The following is a 16,830-nucleotide window of genomic DNA, read 5'->3' on the forward strand; positions in this document are numbered from 1 at the left end:
CAATGGAAACGCACATTTTACACATACCGTAGATGTTAATTTATTTAAACACTAATCTTTATTATTTGATTTGAACGATTGTGATAGTGACATAATGAAATTGTCTAATGTTTTATAAAATATTAAGTTTTATTAACGGTACTTCGCCATCATTTCATCGGGAAATTTCTGGCGATGCGCAGACAATGAGAGGTTGACAATAATCTCCCGGTCGTCCATCCGTCAGGCGCCTCCACAGTATGATTTAATTGTAGGATGATATTGACCACAAGATTTCAGCTCAGTAAAGACTTCGGTAAAAAATCCAGGCTCAGCATTGATTTTAAGCATTTTATCACTTAGCTTGTTCACAATGACGAGGCACCTGTACGTTACATTGAAGATTAAAGGTAAAAGGTAAAGGTAAACGGCAACATATTTCATTGAAATTAACTTTATATTTAACTTACCTGTCCCAAAACTTTTCCTTCGAGTCTTCAACCAAAAACGGTTTGAGTGGATAGCTGATTTCATTGCCCATATACGAATAGGACAGATACAAACAGGTGAGTACTGAAGCCTGAAGATCCGATTCCTTGCTCTCTTCTCCGCTGACCAGCTCGCGGACTAGCATGTAGACAAACACCACATTGGCTGGGTTTATGAACGCCACATCCTTGGGATTAAATAATGTGATTATTGTTTGAAGGACATGTGGCACACGTGCTACTATATACCTGCCATCCTTGGAGCAAAAGGCTGCGATCCACTGCTCTGAGCCACATGACCGCATCCCCGGCATCGAAGTTGTTTAGCCGCTGACAACGACAGTGCAAGAACATGCCCAAGCACTTAAGCAATTCCGAAGTGGAGGCCTGCGAGGTGTTCAAAAAAATCCTATATAAATACCATATTTTGTTTGGAAAGCTGAAACCAGCTAGCTTTGGCAAGTGGCAGTTTTAAAACTATTGTATCGCCTGTATAAGGAAATCTAAACCTATTTCTTTTAATCAGTTTCAATACCTGAACTTAGAAACCGCAAAGAAAATATATTATCTCGTTATTTCGTTAAGGAACTTATTATGAAACTCAGTAAAATGCTCAAAAATCTCCGGACATAGGTTTCATTATGTGATATGATGTGGTCTTTAGTTTCAAAATGTTGTGTGTTCGAAAGTATGCTACACAAGTTGCTTCCTAAAAGCCACCCCCACTAATATGTTAGGATCTTAAATGCGACTACGCACCTGAATGACGGTCTTGCGTGGGATCTGGTTGGTGTTTTTAATCTGAATGGACGAGGCCTGGACTTGCTGTGGCAGGCTGAGCGTCAGGGGCTGTTTCTGGATCAGCTTGTTGTGGTTCGACATGGAGTTCTTATTGTTGACCTTGACGGGGTCTTTCGCCTTGGAAGGGTTCTGCGATTTGCCCGGCGGACCGGTCATGACCTCCTCCCGGATGTCCTGCACCTGATTCTGGTTCTGATTCTGGTGCTGGTGCTGATTCTGAAGCTGAAGCTGATGCTGGTGCGGATGGGGATGGGGATGCTGGTTGCAGTGCTGCTGGTTGTGCTCCTCAATGCGATTGCAGTGCAGTTGGATGTTGCGATTCTTGTCCGAGGACGAGGCGAACGAGGACTCCAGCAGCTGGGCCTTGAAGCAGGCCGTGGGCAGGTTGGCGCACTTGTTCTTGTTCTCGATCTTCTTCTTGTTGTGCGACGTGGAGAGCTTCTTCCACGAGAGCGCATTGATGAAGATGGAGTGCTTCTTCAGGTTCTTCTCGAACGAGCTCTTCTCCGCCTTGAGCACCGAGTTCTCGTTATGCGTGTCCAGCACATTGGTGATGGTGTCCTTCGAGGCGTTCGCCAGATTGTTCAAATTGTGCGAGCTCAGCTGGGTTTGTGTCTGCAGATTGATGTGGACGCCGCCACACTGACCACCCGGCTGGCCAATCACATTCTTGGCCATCGGATGGCAGGCGGACTTTTTGTTCTCCCGATTCTTGGCATTGTTCAGCTGCTCGTAGGAGAAGTTGTTTAGATGGGAGTCTATGGAGCCAGTGCTGTCGTTCTCGTTCCGCATATCGGTCGAGTGGTTATATTGAAAATTTGGCTGGGACGAGTAGATGGGATGGCGATCCCGCGGATTGAAGCTCAACACCGTTCCCATGATGGCTGCAATTGCGAATGGGTTTGCAAATCAATAAGACTGAGACCAAGACCCTTGTCGCCCTTCGTTAGTAAGGTTATTTTAAAATATTGATTTTCAATCAAAGTACTAATGCCTCATTCTCACTTAAAGCAGTTAATATTCAAATCGTTTCAATTGAAAACAAAATCACACCCAGAAAACTCAGCTTAATTTGTAGTTTCTTAAACTTTATTCATGGATACCAGAGGTGGTTTTTACCTTATTAGTTTCGTATTACTCGGGGGAAAAAAAATCTGCCAAGAGCGTTTGTAAATCCGAATATCCTTGCACAGCAGCTCGATGTTATGCCATTTTTAACGGCTGCATAATTACACTTATCTACGGTAGCCAATTGCACCAATCATATATTTTTCAAGCACTAATTTCCACCTTGCACTTGTTTATGAAAACATCTTTTCGCCACAAGCTTATGAAATAAGTACACAGTCTTAAAATCGATACAAAGTATGCGCAGGCCCACAGGCGAGGGTGGGCACTTTTCCTTTTTTCGCGTTTCTGGGCATGCTCAGTGAAGGTGTTTTCCAATTACTATTACTATGTCCTGACAGGCGGACGGTCCTGGGTCTATTTTTAGAAATACTTGAAAGAAATGTAAGGAAACTTAGAGAATTGTAATTTTCTCAAAGGTATTTTATGTATTTCTCTCTAACAACGTATTAACAACCTTTTCGCTTTGTTTTAAGCGATTTGAAGACAATATTTCGGAATTAAAGGAGCTTTTAATAATTAGGCAACTTAAATTAGAAAATTTAGACTTAAAATTAGGGGTTGTTAACGGTTTTAAAGTTTTTATACATAAATATTTCAGATAAACAGTGCTGTACAGCACCTAAAGTCGCTGCCAGTGCTGAAATGGTGGTTGTTTTTTGGTCCTCGGCTGACGTCCTTAATTTTAGATGTATGAATAATTCAAATGGTTTTGACAGTATGTTTCTTGCTAATCATGTTGTACACCCCTGAATAAAACATGATTTTTATTTAACAATTGTAGCATAGTCGGGTCTAAAATTTAGCAAGAGCATGCTTCCTGAACAAACAACACAAACGGTTATCGCAAGATCGCCCAACAATGACTGAAGAATAAAAAATATACTGCTAAACTGCTTAATTTTGCTGGTAATATTCGGATTGATGAACAGAAGTAACAAGGGTCCCATGCTGGCCGATAAATGGTCTTCTTTGAAATTCTGCAGAAATGCCAGCTCCGCAATCACGAAAAGCAGAACGGGAATGAAAACACTGCTGTTCGTGTAAAGAGCCAAAAGAAATCCAAAGCAAGCCGCCAAGATAATGTGAACTCTGCTCTTTAGAAATGCATTTCGTGACGTGGTTCTTCGGGGAGCAGGTTGTTCTGGCAGAAATGAACGCCTTATTGGAATATCCGGCTCCACCTCCGGATCGGAATATTGCGTATTCGAGGGTTCACCATCTGCAATTAGGAAATCATAAACATTTATAGATGGAGAGCTCTGTTAATGCATAAAATAAGCAGTTTGACACAAATCATAACATTGGCATAAGTACAATATATGAACATATGTAGATATGTGTACATAGAAGATCATGTGTTACCGAGGTTTTCATTCTGAAACGCCGACGTTGATCTGCTATTCAATTTGTCCAGTCGTGCCTTGGACGACTCCAATATTTTCTTCCTCCGCAATTCCCGCCGCAAAGCAAGCGACTGCTGTGCAGAACTCGCATCTGTTGTTCCTAAATCATTACTATCCATATTTATAAACACTAAAATAACTTGCAATTTGACAATTTGGGTGTGACCTTATTGCCGTAAAATACCATATTGCGCTGTCAAGGTAACGCCGACAAGCCTATTGGAAACGAACCACGGTTGGTAAATTTTAAACTCAGCCGTTATTTGAGTAAATAGATACATTAAATATTAAAACTTTTTCTTTTTTTAACCTAATAATCATTTAACTTAAACCATTTTTGTGTCACAAGCAAATGCGAATTGAAGACTTGGAAATGAGAGTTCACCCTTAAGGATTTGGTTATTTATTCAGAATTATTATATTAACAATACAAATGTAATGACGTTAACACAATTACTTATAGTTTCTCCAAACGTCTGGGCGCATATAACAGGACATAGGCGCAATGCCAGTCTCCGCCGCCGGAAAGCCGCAAGATCTCGTCAGTGGCCACGGCGGAGACCTCATCATCATCGAACTTGAACCACACATCGCCGCTGGAGCGAACCCAGGCCACATAATGACCCGACGAACTGGAGCGTCCCTTGTGCGTGAGCACCGCCTGCAGCGTATAGTATCCCGAATTGTTGCTGCCCAAGTCGTCGTCGAACCAGAACTGCTCGTACTTAACGTCCTTCTTCTCTTCGTTGGGTTCATTGCGTTTGACAACGTCAACTTCCATTTTCTTGTCTTCCAGATCCTTGAATTTTGAGCGCATTGGGCAGAGCTTGTTTTGCAATTCGGGGGTACACAACTCAAAGGCATCGAAGTCAATGGGAAATTTTATATCCTTCAACACCTTGGCATTTATGCCCTCCTTTCCTTTGTATTGAAAGCGCACAAATTGTACGGTGAGATAGGCTGGAAGTCGGCTCACCAAGTACTGAAACAGGATAAGGTTAGTTTCGTAACGCAAACATTAGCTACAATCCTCACAGTTCGAATGTACTTTGCATCGCGTCCCAGGGTTTCAGATTTTTTCACCAGCTGCTCTTTCATTTTCTGAAAATATAGGCAAAATTAGCGCTGCTTAAAAGTGCTTACGATTATGCTTACAGATTTCAGACCGCTCTGCATGTACTTAACATCCATGGAAATGAAGCAACTTAACTGCAAGAAATTTTCGCTTGTTACTGTTGAAGGTTCATCGGGTTCCTCTTCAGAGCTCATCTTAACTTCAAAAGTGCCACCAAAAAACTGATCGATAAACGAGCTAAAATTGGAGTATGTAATAGATATTGTCAAAAAGAAGCATAAAGGTTGTGTGCACGCTCACCTGTGCCTCTTCTGGACAGTATTCGATGGTTCCTGGTTTGTTGGCCGCAGTTTTTGCTGCAACATTTTCAGGATCTCTGCCCAGCACTCATTGGCGTCCTGCTGCCTGTATGTGCCATTTTCGCCAGTCTGGGCAAATTGCGGGGATGCCCGGTGCAAAGCCTGCAGCAGCACAATTGGCGTCACAGTTGTGCCCTTCTCCATTTGAACAAATATAGACTTCATGGCAGATGATATGGAAAATGCGGTCGACATGGTGTCGGTTCCATCGTTACTGAAAGTGCTCAGGGCAGTGCGGAGCTCGGGCACTGCGTTCAGGCACTGGACAGTGGCGTTCATGTAGCACGTATTGCCCAGATTTGTCAGCCCAGCCGGTAGACGCATCTGAAAAGATGTATAGTTTATATGAGAACAAAATATTCATATCCTCAAATAATGATATAGGGAAATCAAGGATCTAAAGCTTATTTAGTTGGATTGCAATCGGGACTTTTACTATAACTTCCCTATCTAGTTAGATTTAATTGTGATCATTATTATAATTGCCTTAAATCTGGCAAAATACATACCGCTGTGGCTGCCTCAGCTTCGTTCATGTCCTCAATGAATTTGACCGGAGTGGCAGGCACTTCTGGAACACTTTCCTTGCTGCCCAGCAACAGGACCACAGCGCCCTGCAAATGGAAAAAACCGATGCTGGTTAGGCGCCAAAGGATCATTGATGCCCACTTACGTCCTTGATCTGCAGATTCCACTGGTCATCCTTCAGAATGCCGCCCTTGCACATAACTTTCTGGCGATCCGGTTGAACGCCAGTCAGGGCAAACAACTGGGCCTTAAACAAAATCGGCTCCTCGTCGGTGTTTACAACGATATCTGTGTAGAGCTCCCGGCCCCACTTCACCTTAACTGAAAGTAGGACGATGAGTCTGTGCGCAAACAGGAGTTGTAAAACACAATGCTACCTTTAAATGCGGGCATGGCTAATTTTTTCTTTTATAAAAGTTGTTCTTTCTGTAAAATTCAAAGTCATACTAGCCGAAGCAGAGATGCGCAAAACAACGATACTTTTCTGCATTGCGAACTTCATAAAGTGCAGCAACTATCGAACAGTTTGGAATTACGGAAATGGAACGAATTGAGCAATGATCAACAAAAAATGTTAAAATAAGTATTTCAACACACACATTTAAATAAATTTATTGTTGTTGACAGAAGTAATAACAAAGTGCTTAAGAGAGGTGCATATAACATTATAAGAATTTTCAATCTTATAAGTTGGTCCACGTCTTATCATAAAATATCTTGTTTTTAAATTGGTAATACAATTAAGTTTTTAATAATCAATTAATAAATAAAGCTCTTAAATTAAAATTTTGGACGCTCACAAGATTCGAATTATGTTCTATTCCATCATTCCAAAAGAACAAAAATGCCGTAGTCCGATTGACTCACACATTTCAACTACGATAATCATCGATAAAACAGCTGATAGTTTATCAATTCATTTTTACAATAAGTTAATTGCCAACATCGGTAAATTTATTAGGAAATTATTCTATTAAAACGTGAAAAGATGAATGAAGCGGACAGTTTAACCGAAATATTCAGGGGCGGCTTACCTCACTGCCTTCTGATTGTGTTTTCCTTGTTGTTAACATGCTCACCGGTAATGCCAAGCGAATTCGAGGTTATTTCCATGTCCAAATACGATCTAAATGGACAGCATTATGGTAAGCAAATAATGCAAAAGACATATATTAATTATGTAAATTCATTGTAGACCACGTCATGGATATTTGTACACCAATGCATCGAATCTAAACATTACAATTCCGAGGGTGCTCTGACCCACATTTTTCTGTGCACTGACGAGGGCTCTTTATTTAATTAGTACTTTTGAATGTCATTAAACACTAATTTTCACAAATTATTATTCTTATCCGATGTATTCGACTATACTTTTTTATCTTTTTGTAGGAAGCCGCGTAGCTTCAATATCCCTAGAAGCTAGATCTTTGTACTCGTGGAATACTTCAAGGCACTGTGTGCTCACACGGTAAGTGTAAACTCTTCACTACTGTTGTTGAAAATGTTTTAACAATTTAATTTTTATCGAACAGGTTAACCGACTTGTCAATCCACGATTTTGATAAGTTACGGCAAGGTGCAGGAGGCCTAATTCTCATGTTGCCGTCGAATATCTTGAATCTGGATCCAGAAACCAAAGAACTTATAACTATTCTGGAGCAATCAATGCTGACCCACACAGCTGCTGTTCCCATTTACTTCGCTCCGTACAACAAAGATTTGGAAAAGATCATTGATGATATTACGTACACGACTACGGATAGTCCGGGTCAAAATCAAACGGCGCTGGCACAATTGGTTGTAACCGTTTCGGCCAACAGATATCACATTAATGTCGGCGGCGGCAGCATTGCGGCCAATAAGAATAGCAAAATTCCCATTATCCACGGCGAACTGATACCCAATCAATTGGCACTAAAACCCACGGAATCCGTTGCAGATGGACAAAAACTTCCCGTCATCTTGATAACAGCGAATCTGAAAACCTTTGGTATATATAATGTAAGTAATCTGGTGACTTTGTAGCTAAATATCCATACAGATGATTAATTTAGTCTAAGTTTTACAACCTAAAACTAAATTAACACCTTAATTCTGCTTACAAGATATGGGCTTCCTATCTGAAAGATTGTGGCCTTTATCTAAGTGGTTCAAGTGGTTTTATGATTCTCGGCACTGATTTTAAAGGTCAAAAGAGCTTATCTGAAGTAGATTCACTTCTAATCATAATTATTCTGTCTTAATTTGAAGGATTACCCAGTGAATGCCGATGCTGCAGTTTTGCTGGTGCTGATGGAGTTGTTCAGTAAATTGCACTATACATCCAGTATGGCACCCAAGTATCGACTCCGATTTTTGCTTTCGGACGCAGGCGTCCTACTAAACTTCCAGGGCTCCAAGAAGTGGCTCGAGGTTGATGATAATGCGCTGCAGGTAAAAATACCTTATAAAGGGTATAAATATCAGTTGTTATCTGAAATCTCTATATCTATTATTAGAACGTTGAGTTTGTGCTGTGCTTGGACACCATTAGCGAAAGCTTATCCTACACAACGGACAATGCTTTGTACATGCACGTTTCCAAGCCACCCAAGGATAAGACTTCTATTAGCAACTTCTTCAAACTCTTGAAGTCATCAGCTGAAAAGTATTCCGATGGTCTGGCGGTCGAGGGTGTGCATAAGAAGATCAATCTAGCAGACACCAAACTGGCCTGGGAGCACGAGCGGTTCAGCATTAAGCGCTATCCCTCATTCACCCTGTCATCTGTAAAGAGTCCAAGAAGCCCCATTCGTACAACCATTTTCAAAAACGACGAGAGTCGCCTAGTGGAGCACACTCTCAACACGACGCGAATTATTGCGGAAGCTCTGGCTAGTTTTATGTACAAGGTTGATTCAACCTCCAGCATTTTTGAGGGACAGTTGGTAAGTTTGCCATGGTTGGGACTTAACAAGATATTAATAAATACCTTATCTTTAAAATTATTAGGCCATTAAGGAAGAAAACATCTTGCCATACTTTGGAGTGAAATCCATTCTGCATAATAACGACGTGAAGGATGCTTTCGAAAAATACCTTAATAATGTTAAGATCATTTACGATAAACCCGACGCCAGAGACCCTGAATTTATGTTCTATAACGAGAACGAGGTTAAACTGAATGTTTACAGAGTGAAGCCGGCGATCTTTGATCTCTTCCTGACTTTCGTCATTGGCGCCTATCTATTGGCTGTATTCCTGGCCATACAATACTTCCCCCGGTTTTACGATGAAGTTTCCAAGCTAACGAAGGAGGATCCCGCGGGACAACCCAATGGACACTCTTCTGAACGAGTCAGAATGAAGTCACATTAGTAACAAAATGGTATTGAGTATAATATTGCGATTGCGAGTAGGAAAATCTTATGTTCAAAATTATTTTTCAAAACTTTTCTAATGCTAAATGAACGATTGTTAATAAACTCTATAGAACTGTAGAAATCTGTCCACGCGTGATGTGGCATACGAAATTGATTCTTCAAATATTTCCTTTTGTTATAATGAAAATGGTTCCGATTATCATAAGTACATTTTTCTGTTTTATTGTGTATAAATTTGGTTTATGTTTAATATAAATATTATTTGTGTACAGCGTAATTAATTGCACTCCTTAGCACGAGCCGTTGTTGAAGTTAGAACTAGCTGAGTTATGCGCTCGACTTGGCTTCGGTAGTGGGTTCCAATCCAAGTTCGATGAAGTGGGCGACGACTCCCTGAATTGGCCCTTAAACTTGCTTATCTTGCTTATGAACAAATTACTTTGGCCTGGTAGTTCATTGGTATCCGATGTGCTAACTGATATGTTGGCGGACGTCACTTCCTTGGACGATCTATTATTAACGTTATTTAACTCATTGGGATAGTTGTATTTGTTCTCAGCATAGGAGGGCGTTAAATAAACCTTTGTGCCCTTCGCTGCGCTTTCGTTTAGAATCTTCTGATTCCTGCTTATGGACTCTAGAACTTCCTTGATGGACTTCTTCTTCCTCATCCTCGGCGTGGGCGTGGAATTCGATTCCCGTTCCGCCGATATGGAAGATCTATTGCGATCGTTTGTAGGTCTCTCCTCATACCTTAATCTTACATTATTTTCCAACTCAAAATCTTCTCGTATTTGTAGAACGTCGCTGGTTTCAGCTGGATTCGGCTGAATTACATTGGAGACCACATGGTTCTCCGTTTTCTTTGATATTGCACCATTTGTGTTGAGCACTTCTTTTTTGGCCACTTGACTGGGAGCAATGTTCTCTTCGAAAATCTGAGAAATCTGTTTGACCGTGCCAAAGGAATTGGTTTTCCTCTCTTCCACGTAGGTGTTATCATCTGGCTCGGGATGTGTTCTCAAAGTTGCGGACTCCTCGGGCAGTTTAGCTTGTTCATTGGCAATGGACTGCTGGGCTTTGGATGTGGAGGCGCCACTACCGTCTTCGGAATCTACCAAGACGACCGATTGCTTGACAACCTCAGCATATATCGGAAGTTCTGACGGCTTTGAAGTTTCCTTAACAACTAAGTGCTCTTCTGTGATAGCCACGGGTATGGTACCATTTGGCTTTTTGTTGACTTGGTTTACATCGTTATTTGGTTTCTGCTCGGAGCACACGGTTATGTGTTCGGAAGACTGCTTTATGTGGATGCTGGCGTTCCACTCGGGAGTACTGGAAGTGCAGGGATTAGGCTGGCCAGCAGTATTAGATGTGCGGACTTTCCGAATCTGAATAGGTGTGCTTGGTGGTTCGGGTTTATGGGCATGCTTGATGTGAATGGTGCCATTACATTCCGGTTTGGGGGAGGTGCGGGTATTAGTATTGTTATCGGATTCGGAGATAGTGACCTTTTCCTTATCAATGGCCGTGCTGTATCCATTGGATTGCTTGACACTGATGGCTGGTGGTGCTTTCGACGTGCTGGGGTTGGGTTCGCTATCGCAGATTGGTGCAGTAATCAAAATTGTTGGTTCATTTGATTTGGGGACCTCCTCCAGAACTTCTTGTTTTATTAAAGATTCTTTTCGGTTGTTAACAAACGCGTCAATTTCAGAGGCAAGAGACTCAATGTCTTTGGTAGCTAGGTAATCCTGAACCTTTTAAATATGTTATTTAACTTAATTTGTTTGAACTTTGTGAAAATTGTATTTGAATTACCACAAGTTTTGGCGGCGGCGGGGCTCTCCTCTTCTTGCGATATCTTCTGCTGCTCATGGGGGAACTAGGACACGATTCCGGCTGAGACTCGAAGGGATTAGAGCTGGCTAGACTAGATTGGGATAACCTTCAATAGAAGCAGAGATAATTAATATCATATTCAAGTTTAGAAGTTGCGTATATGTACCTTATGCTCTGATTATTTGTCGAGGGATATCCGGAAAACTGCGTTGTGCTTCTGTATCGATCATTGCGGTTGAAGAAAGTTCCATTTGAGGACAATGAGTCCGACTAAGTGAATGAAATAGTTAATAATTAGTTATATGTTAAATACTTATATATTTGGATAATCACCTCCCGTCGTCTATCAATATCTTGCAGGGATGTGTGACGATCTCCGCGGAAAACTCTGGAGTTCAAATAGGAACTACATATGTGGGTGTTAATAAAATTTTTTCCAAAATTAGCTAATTAATTTACATACTTATCGTTTAGATCGCGTCTAAGAGTGGGCGGGCTCTCCGATGTTTTGTTTATGCCTAATGTTGAAGACTTCTTCTTACGAAAAGAATACGATTTCCTGAAAAAAAAACAAAATTAACATTTAGCAACATTTAAATTGAGGATAAAGGGCAATGATCTAAAACTCTTTACATTTGAGTTGACACAAAATGGTGCATTAGCCAAGTTATTTATACATTTTAGGGATCTCGAGGTACTAAATAAACCAAAGAACTCACCACAATTCTTGCAGGTTTCCAATCGACAGACTATGTCTGCCATTCTCGTTCTTCTTTTTGCTGAACCCAAAAAATCGGAGGCGTTTGTGATTATCTTCCTCGTAGAATGGATTCAGATGCTCCGGATAGTTGTATATGGATATGTGACTAGTGTTCCTCTTGTTCCAACTCATTGTGAATTAGTGTTTATGCCCGCCGTTAGTAAATCTGATTAAAAAAAAAAAAACCAAAATATTAAGAAAATTTTTTGTATATTTTCAAAACCATTCTATGAGTGCACTTTGCTGTCGATTAGGTTATATATACATATATATTGTAAATTTCTCTATACGAGAGCATTCAAAAGCTTATCCCTAATTGTATTTCGAATACCATATACCCCTGATCTTTGTAATGTTCAAGTATATATATAATCAACAGCATGACGACATAACTATTTATTGATGGGTGCAGTACGTTTCTACACACAAACCCGGTTTTTGTGGCCTTCAAAATTGTTTATATGAACTATTAAGTATATGTATATTGTCAATCAATCGTACGTATATGATATACAAAATTATTGGGGAATTAGCACTAGTGCAAAAATCAAGCGATCAGTGAAAGAAACGAATTTTTAGACACACCTAAACCAAATTCGACTAACCTTACCCTAGAGTTTTGCTCGTTGTCATGTTTTTTATCAGTTAACTGAGTACTACAATTATAATTATGCAATTACCGTTGACTTTCTTTCGATTTCCAGAGGCAAATTAAATGTCAACGTTGCTAACTGATTAAGCAGGTGACGAATCACAGGGCTTATACTAAGTTACTTTCGAAAATAAAAACAATGACAGCATTAAAACAATACCATATGTATATATATCGATTTTAAAATGTGCTTTTGTTTATACGAAAGTGTTTCGAGGATACATACATATGTATATAATGAGTATACTTATAACACGTATCTGTGAATATACGAATTCACGAGTTTTTTTTTTTGGAAAATATCATTTTAATTAGAGTAAAATATCGTTTCATGAGCATAGAAACTGACTGAATGCACTTCGGAATAAAAAAGACTATTGAAACTACATAAAATTATTGATTTTTAGATTTTATTTGATGCATATTGCATTTATTTGTATCTATAAGGTTTCTGAATATAATATTATATATTTTATATGCTAAGATCCATTTCATTTTCTTCAGAAGAGTGTGGTTCTGATAGGCTGAGTTCGTTTGGGTCGGGGATCCCTGGAAAATTAGCAGATACACGTCTATAAAGATGAGCTAGAGATCGCCGCGTGTTGAGCACGATCGATTGGAATGATCACATATCGCACCCAAATCTTTAGAATCAATATTAAAGCGCACTGTTGACACTTTTCGTAAATTTATTATGTGTAATCTGGTATCATATGATGGAACGCACTGAAGTTTGGCCATTTTGTTTATTTAGTTATGCCAACTGTTGGACGAGGGATTATATTGTTTAAGATACCTTAACTTAAAGCTCTTTGCTTTCGCCAATTCAACAGGTGAAAAGTGATCACGCACGAAGTTTTTATTTTGGGGGGCACGCGCACGTCACTAATGTGAGATCATTTAGATTATTTTAAACACAAACAAATACACACTTTTCAATAGGCATTTCACAAAGATCGGACGTATAAACATTTGCGTTATATAAAGAATTTTCTCATTTTCGCCACGGCTTTTGCTTTTTGTATCCATTTACAGCTTAACCATTGGGGTACAGGTACGCACGGGTACACATACATAGGTACACCTTTGGGTACGATGTAGATAAAAATATACACAGGTATGCCCGATGAGGAAGATTGGTAAATGTATTCCCGATGACCTCAAATGCTCCGAGTGCCGAGCTTTTCGCGATACTCACCCACCGAGTTGTACTTTAAGACTAAACGAACTTGCTGAACTTTGTATAGAGAGATAGAAATAGAGAGCTTTGCAACAATGCGAGGGCTTTTCAAAAGTTATAGTACACGACCGGCAACAACAAATGCAGTAGCGAAAGAATGTGACGATTCTATTATGATCGTTATGGTCGTTGGTGGGGCGGGGAAAAGTGCCATCCAAACATCTAGAGACCCAAACTTAAGATCATATGGCTGCATTCTAGAAGAAAGCTGAAACAAAAGCATGTATTCAGCAAAAGTGGACATGAGTAACTCCAATGGAAATATTTGGACTGTAAGCCCAAAAACTGGGTGTATTCAATTGGGTATTATTACCTCATGTCTTTTTATTCCTTTTCAGATACTCTACAAGTTAAGACACCTATAGACATCTTCCCACATTGCTGAAGTTGGAAGTTGAATGATTAATTCATATTAATTCATATATTTTGTTTTAGTTTGATAACAATTATATATTTAGTTTTGTGCAACAAGATAAATATATTATTCATCACACCATTCGTCACCGTCGCAATATCTTAAGGTTTTTGTAATTCATATATAGGGTATACTATTCTCTACTGTAAAATAACATCAATAAAATACGTATGACGAAAAAGTTATTTTCAAAAATGATTTCGACTTTATTATCTGTGTGTAAATATTAAAGATAAGCCAAGTTTCCCGAAACAAAGTGGGCTTGTCTAAAGTAACACAGTTTTGAAATGCAAACATTATTGTGGACAAAATTATTTATTTTTTCTATGATATAAATATGAATGAATAAATGTACATTTCATACACTCATGGTAAGTATTAACAATATGATATTAAATGTTAACCGCTGTTTACTTTTGGATCGACATCATTGCGTGATTAAGATCCAAATTCACAGCATTCTGACTTGATTTTATTTTAAGTTTCTATTTTTTAGCATAAGAAACATTGGCAGTCTATGGTGGCTTAAATCTATGTTGATCCAGTGTACTATGTAAAATCTTCAAGATGTATACAATACCGTTTATATATCGTGTCAACAATGATAAGGTAATTAAAATTAGAATTTGCTTATTTCGATTTTCGATTTGATCTGTAAATTAAAAGTTACCTCACTCGAATATTTTGCTCTTATCCTCTGCGAATTCCGGGTTTTTTTATTATTATACCATGGTTGTTTATTAACAACAAGTTTATACACTGTTATTAAGTTCCCAAAGTCGTTGATGCCCCACGGAATCTGATTTCTAAGAGGTCACATTAATGACATTTTATTTTTAATCTCTTAACACAAAGATTGAGTCGCGACAAATGCGAAAATGTCCAAGCTGAGTTTTATTACATAATATAGAATTAATATTGATTACATACACAATTTTGAAGGACTGGACTATGGGAATACCCAAAAACTAACTTGAAATCAAACGATTGGTTGATGGAAGTCATTATAAATTGCAGTTATAATGAAACTGAAAACTTAAAAAAACTTTTCAAATTACCAAGTTCAAAACTGAATATCCTACTCCCATAAATGAAATAAAACGATTAAATTCTCTAATGTGAGGTACTCTTTAGTCTCTAGATGAGCTTACACCTTTGCTTTAAATTGTATGTTTTGAATTAAAATATTAAAAGCGCGTTATCAGTTATTCTAACATCCGCCAATGAAAATATCATCGCGACAACTGAAAAATGAGTTTGAGACACACGCGACAAATTATTTCAGCGCATAGTAGTGAGTATTATTCCCAAATTCATTGGAGCACATTGTTAAAAATTAGCATTAAGTGCAATAAAAAATTATACTAAATATTGTTTAAAACATATATGGATTTGTTGTTAAGAAACCGCGAGTGTAACTCTACCTTTTGAATTGATAAGAACTTTATTTTTTTAGGATCCCTACCGGAAGAGAGGTTCAGAGATCGGCGACATTCAACTGAAGGCCACCTCTGAAACTTTTTCTCCTAAAATGGTTGTGGATTTCGTAGCCGGACTCCTGGGCGGTAAGTTTTCCTGCAATTATGCAAAGCCATCCTCTTATCAAATAGATTTGAAATCCAGGTGCTGCTGGTGTTCTTGTCGGCCATCCCTTCGATACCGTGAAGGTCCACCTGCAGACCGATGATCCTCGCAATCCCAAGTACAAAGGCACTTTCCACTGCTTCCGGACGATATTGCAAAGAGACAGCTTCAGAGGATTATATCGGGGTATCAGCAGTCCCATGGGAGGAATCGGATTGGTGAACGCCATCGTTTTCGGGGTCTACGGAAACGTGCAACGCTTGTCCGATGACCCCAATTCGCTGACGTCCCACTTCTTCGCTGGCTCCATCGCTGGTGTGGCCCAGGGTTTCGTGTGTGCGCCCATGGAGTTGGCCAAAACGCGACTCCAATTGTCCACGCAGGTTGATAGCGGCATCAAGTTCACTGGACCCATCCACTGCCTCAAGCACATAGTAAAAACGGAGGGTATCGGAGGTGCCTTCAAGGGATTAACAGCCACCATTCTAAGAGATATTCCAGGTGAGTAGGATGTACACCGATGACACGACATTTAAGCTAGCATTCCCTTTCGTTTGCTTGACCAGGCTTTGCCAGCTACTTTGTGTCCTTCGAGTACCTTATGCGTCAAGTGGAGACACCCGGCGTGGCGTACACTCTGATGGCCGGCGGATGTGCTGGCATGTCGTCCTGGTTGGCGTGCTACCCCATCGACGTGGTGAAGACCCACATGCAGGCAGATGCCCTGGGCGCCAATGCCAAATACAATGGCTTCATCGACTGTGCCATGAAGGGCTTTAGGAACGAGGGACCGCAGTTCTTCTTTCGCGGCCTAAACTCTACCTTGATCCGGGCTTTTCCGATGAACGCCGCCTGCTTCTTCGTGGTGTCCTGGGTACTAGACTTCTGCAATGCCAAGGGCGGCATGGATTCCGTGTTGAATGCCGATCAGCCACTGACTATCGTCAACCTGGACAACAAGAGCCAAGCGGACTTGGAGGCGACGGCGCCAACGGTTGAGGAAGTGGTTCGCAAAATAATCACGGAGAATGCCATGTCCCATCAGTATGTGTCCACGCCAAAGGACGTCGTTCACAGCCATTACAGGAGTAGCACGATCAACATTCCCAAAGAATCTAAAGCACGTTTAGCATCCGATTGTAATTTAAAATAAAGTATAAATTCTTTAGTACCTTTATAAATGCGCTGTTGAAGGTAACAACTAT

The 16,830-nt window shown here is 39.9% G+C and overlaps 6 protein-coding genes across 10 annotated transcripts; 2 read left to right on the forward strand and 4 right to left on the reverse strand.

The window, feature by feature from the left end:
- Nucleotides 1-35: 35 nt before the first annotated feature.
- Nucleotides 36-2,700, reverse strand: LOC6611958 (GATA zinc finger domain-containing protein 14). The gene is made up of 5 exons (XM_032721363.1): nucleotides 2,388-2,700; nucleotides 1,227-2,152; nucleotides 717-854; nucleotides 450-655; nucleotides 36-364 (listed from the first exon to the last, which is right to left on the reverse strand). Exons 2-5 carry the CDS (start codon nucleotides 2,145-2,147, stop codon nucleotides 223-225), a joined length of 1,407 nt encoding a protein of 468 aa, XP_032577254.1. The 5' UTR covers nucleotides 2,148-2,152; nucleotides 2,388-2,700; the 3' UTR covers nucleotides 36-222.
- Nucleotides 2,701-2,888: 188 nt separating this feature from the next.
- Nucleotides 2,889-3,972, reverse strand: LOC6611959. The gene is made up of 2 exons (XM_002036440.2): nucleotides 3,762-3,972; nucleotides 2,889-3,618 (listed from the first exon to the last, which is right to left on the reverse strand). The coding sequence occupies exons 1-2, from the start codon at nucleotides 3,919-3,921 to the stop codon at nucleotides 3,164-3,166; spliced, it is 615 nt and encodes a 204-aa protein (XP_002036476.1). The 5' UTR covers nucleotides 3,922-3,972; the 3' UTR covers nucleotides 2,889-3,163.
- Nucleotides 3,973-4,176: 204 nt separating this feature from the next.
- Nucleotides 4,177-6,247, reverse strand: LOC6611960 (ubiquitin carboxyl-terminal hydrolase 14). The gene is made up of 7 exons (XM_002036441.2): nucleotides 6,142-6,247; nucleotides 5,910-6,085; nucleotides 5,746-5,850; nucleotides 5,178-5,560; nucleotides 4,958-5,114; nucleotides 4,838-4,903; nucleotides 4,177-4,784 (listed from the first exon to the last, which is right to left on the reverse strand). Exons 1-7 carry the CDS (start codon nucleotides 6,155-6,157, stop codon nucleotides 4,260-4,262), a joined length of 1,428 nt encoding a protein of 475 aa, XP_002036477.1. The 5' UTR covers nucleotides 6,158-6,247; the 3' UTR covers nucleotides 4,177-4,259.
- A 420-nt stretch (nucleotides 6,248-6,667) lies between these two features.
- Nucleotides 6,668-9,279, forward strand: LOC6611961 (nicalin-1). Its single transcript, XM_002036442.2, has 6 exons — nucleotides 6,668-6,909; nucleotides 7,157-7,235; nucleotides 7,300-7,768; nucleotides 8,018-8,200; nucleotides 8,266-8,694; nucleotides 8,759-9,279. The coding sequence occupies exons 1-6, from the start codon at nucleotides 6,753-6,755 to the stop codon at nucleotides 9,122-9,124; spliced, it is 1,683 nt and encodes a 560-aa protein (XP_002036478.1). The 5' UTR covers nucleotides 6,668-6,752; the 3' UTR covers nucleotides 9,125-9,279.
- A 46-nt stretch (nucleotides 9,280-9,325) lies between these two features.
- Nucleotides 9,326-13,602, reverse strand: LOC6611962 (inner centromere protein A). Of its 3 annotated transcripts, none has more exons than XM_032720042.1 (7): nucleotides 13,585-13,602; nucleotides 11,694-11,900; nucleotides 11,438-11,533; nucleotides 11,308-11,380; nucleotides 11,141-11,244; nucleotides 10,954-11,080; nucleotides 9,326-10,892 (listed from the first exon to the last, which is right to left on the reverse strand). In XM_032720042.1, the coding sequence occupies exons 2-7, from the start codon at nucleotides 11,864-11,866 to the stop codon at nucleotides 9,420-9,422; spliced, it is 2,046 nt and encodes a 681-aa protein (XP_032575933.1). In that variant the 5' UTR covers nucleotides 11,867-11,900; nucleotides 13,585-13,602; the 3' UTR covers nucleotides 9,326-9,419. The 3 variants fall into 3 exon arrangements, with proteins under 3 accessions (XP_032575933.1, XP_032575990.1, XP_002036479.1); XM_032720099.1 differs by lacking the exon at nucleotides 13,585-13,602 and adding an exon at nucleotides 13,183-13,556 and having other exon boundaries at nucleotides 9,326-10,886; XM_002036443.2 differs by lacking the exon at nucleotides 13,585-13,602 and adding an exon at nucleotides 13,183-13,554.
- Nucleotides 13,603-14,280: 678 nt separating this feature from the next.
- Nucleotides 14,281-16,826, forward strand: LOC6611963 (mitochondrial basic amino acids transporter). Of its 3 annotated transcripts, none has more exons than XM_032720251.1 (5): nucleotides 14,281-14,412; nucleotides 14,524-14,650; nucleotides 15,498-15,606; nucleotides 15,665-16,126; nucleotides 16,192-16,826. In XM_032720251.1, exons 2-5 carry the CDS (start codon nucleotides 14,609-14,611, stop codon nucleotides 16,776-16,778), a joined length of 1,200 nt encoding a protein of 399 aa, XP_032576142.1. In that variant the 5' UTR covers nucleotides 14,281-14,412; nucleotides 14,524-14,608; the 3' UTR covers nucleotides 16,779-16,826. The 3 variants fall into 3 exon arrangements, with proteins under 3 accessions (XP_032576142.1, XP_002036480.1, XP_032576184.1); XM_002036444.2 differs by having other exon boundaries at nucleotides 14,282-14,412; nucleotides 14,538-14,650; XM_032720293.1 differs by lacking the exons at nucleotides 14,281-14,412; nucleotides 14,524-14,650 and adding an exon at nucleotides 15,420-15,438.
- The last annotated feature ends 4 nt before the right edge of the window (nucleotides 16,827-16,830 follow it).

This window comes from Drosophila sechellia, chromosome 2L, assembly GCF_004382195.2.
Source record: "Drosophila sechellia strain sech25 chromosome 2L, ASM438219v1, whole genome shotgun sequence".
NCBI lineage: Eukaryota > Metazoa > Arthropoda > Insecta > Diptera > Drosophilidae > Drosophila > Drosophila sechellia.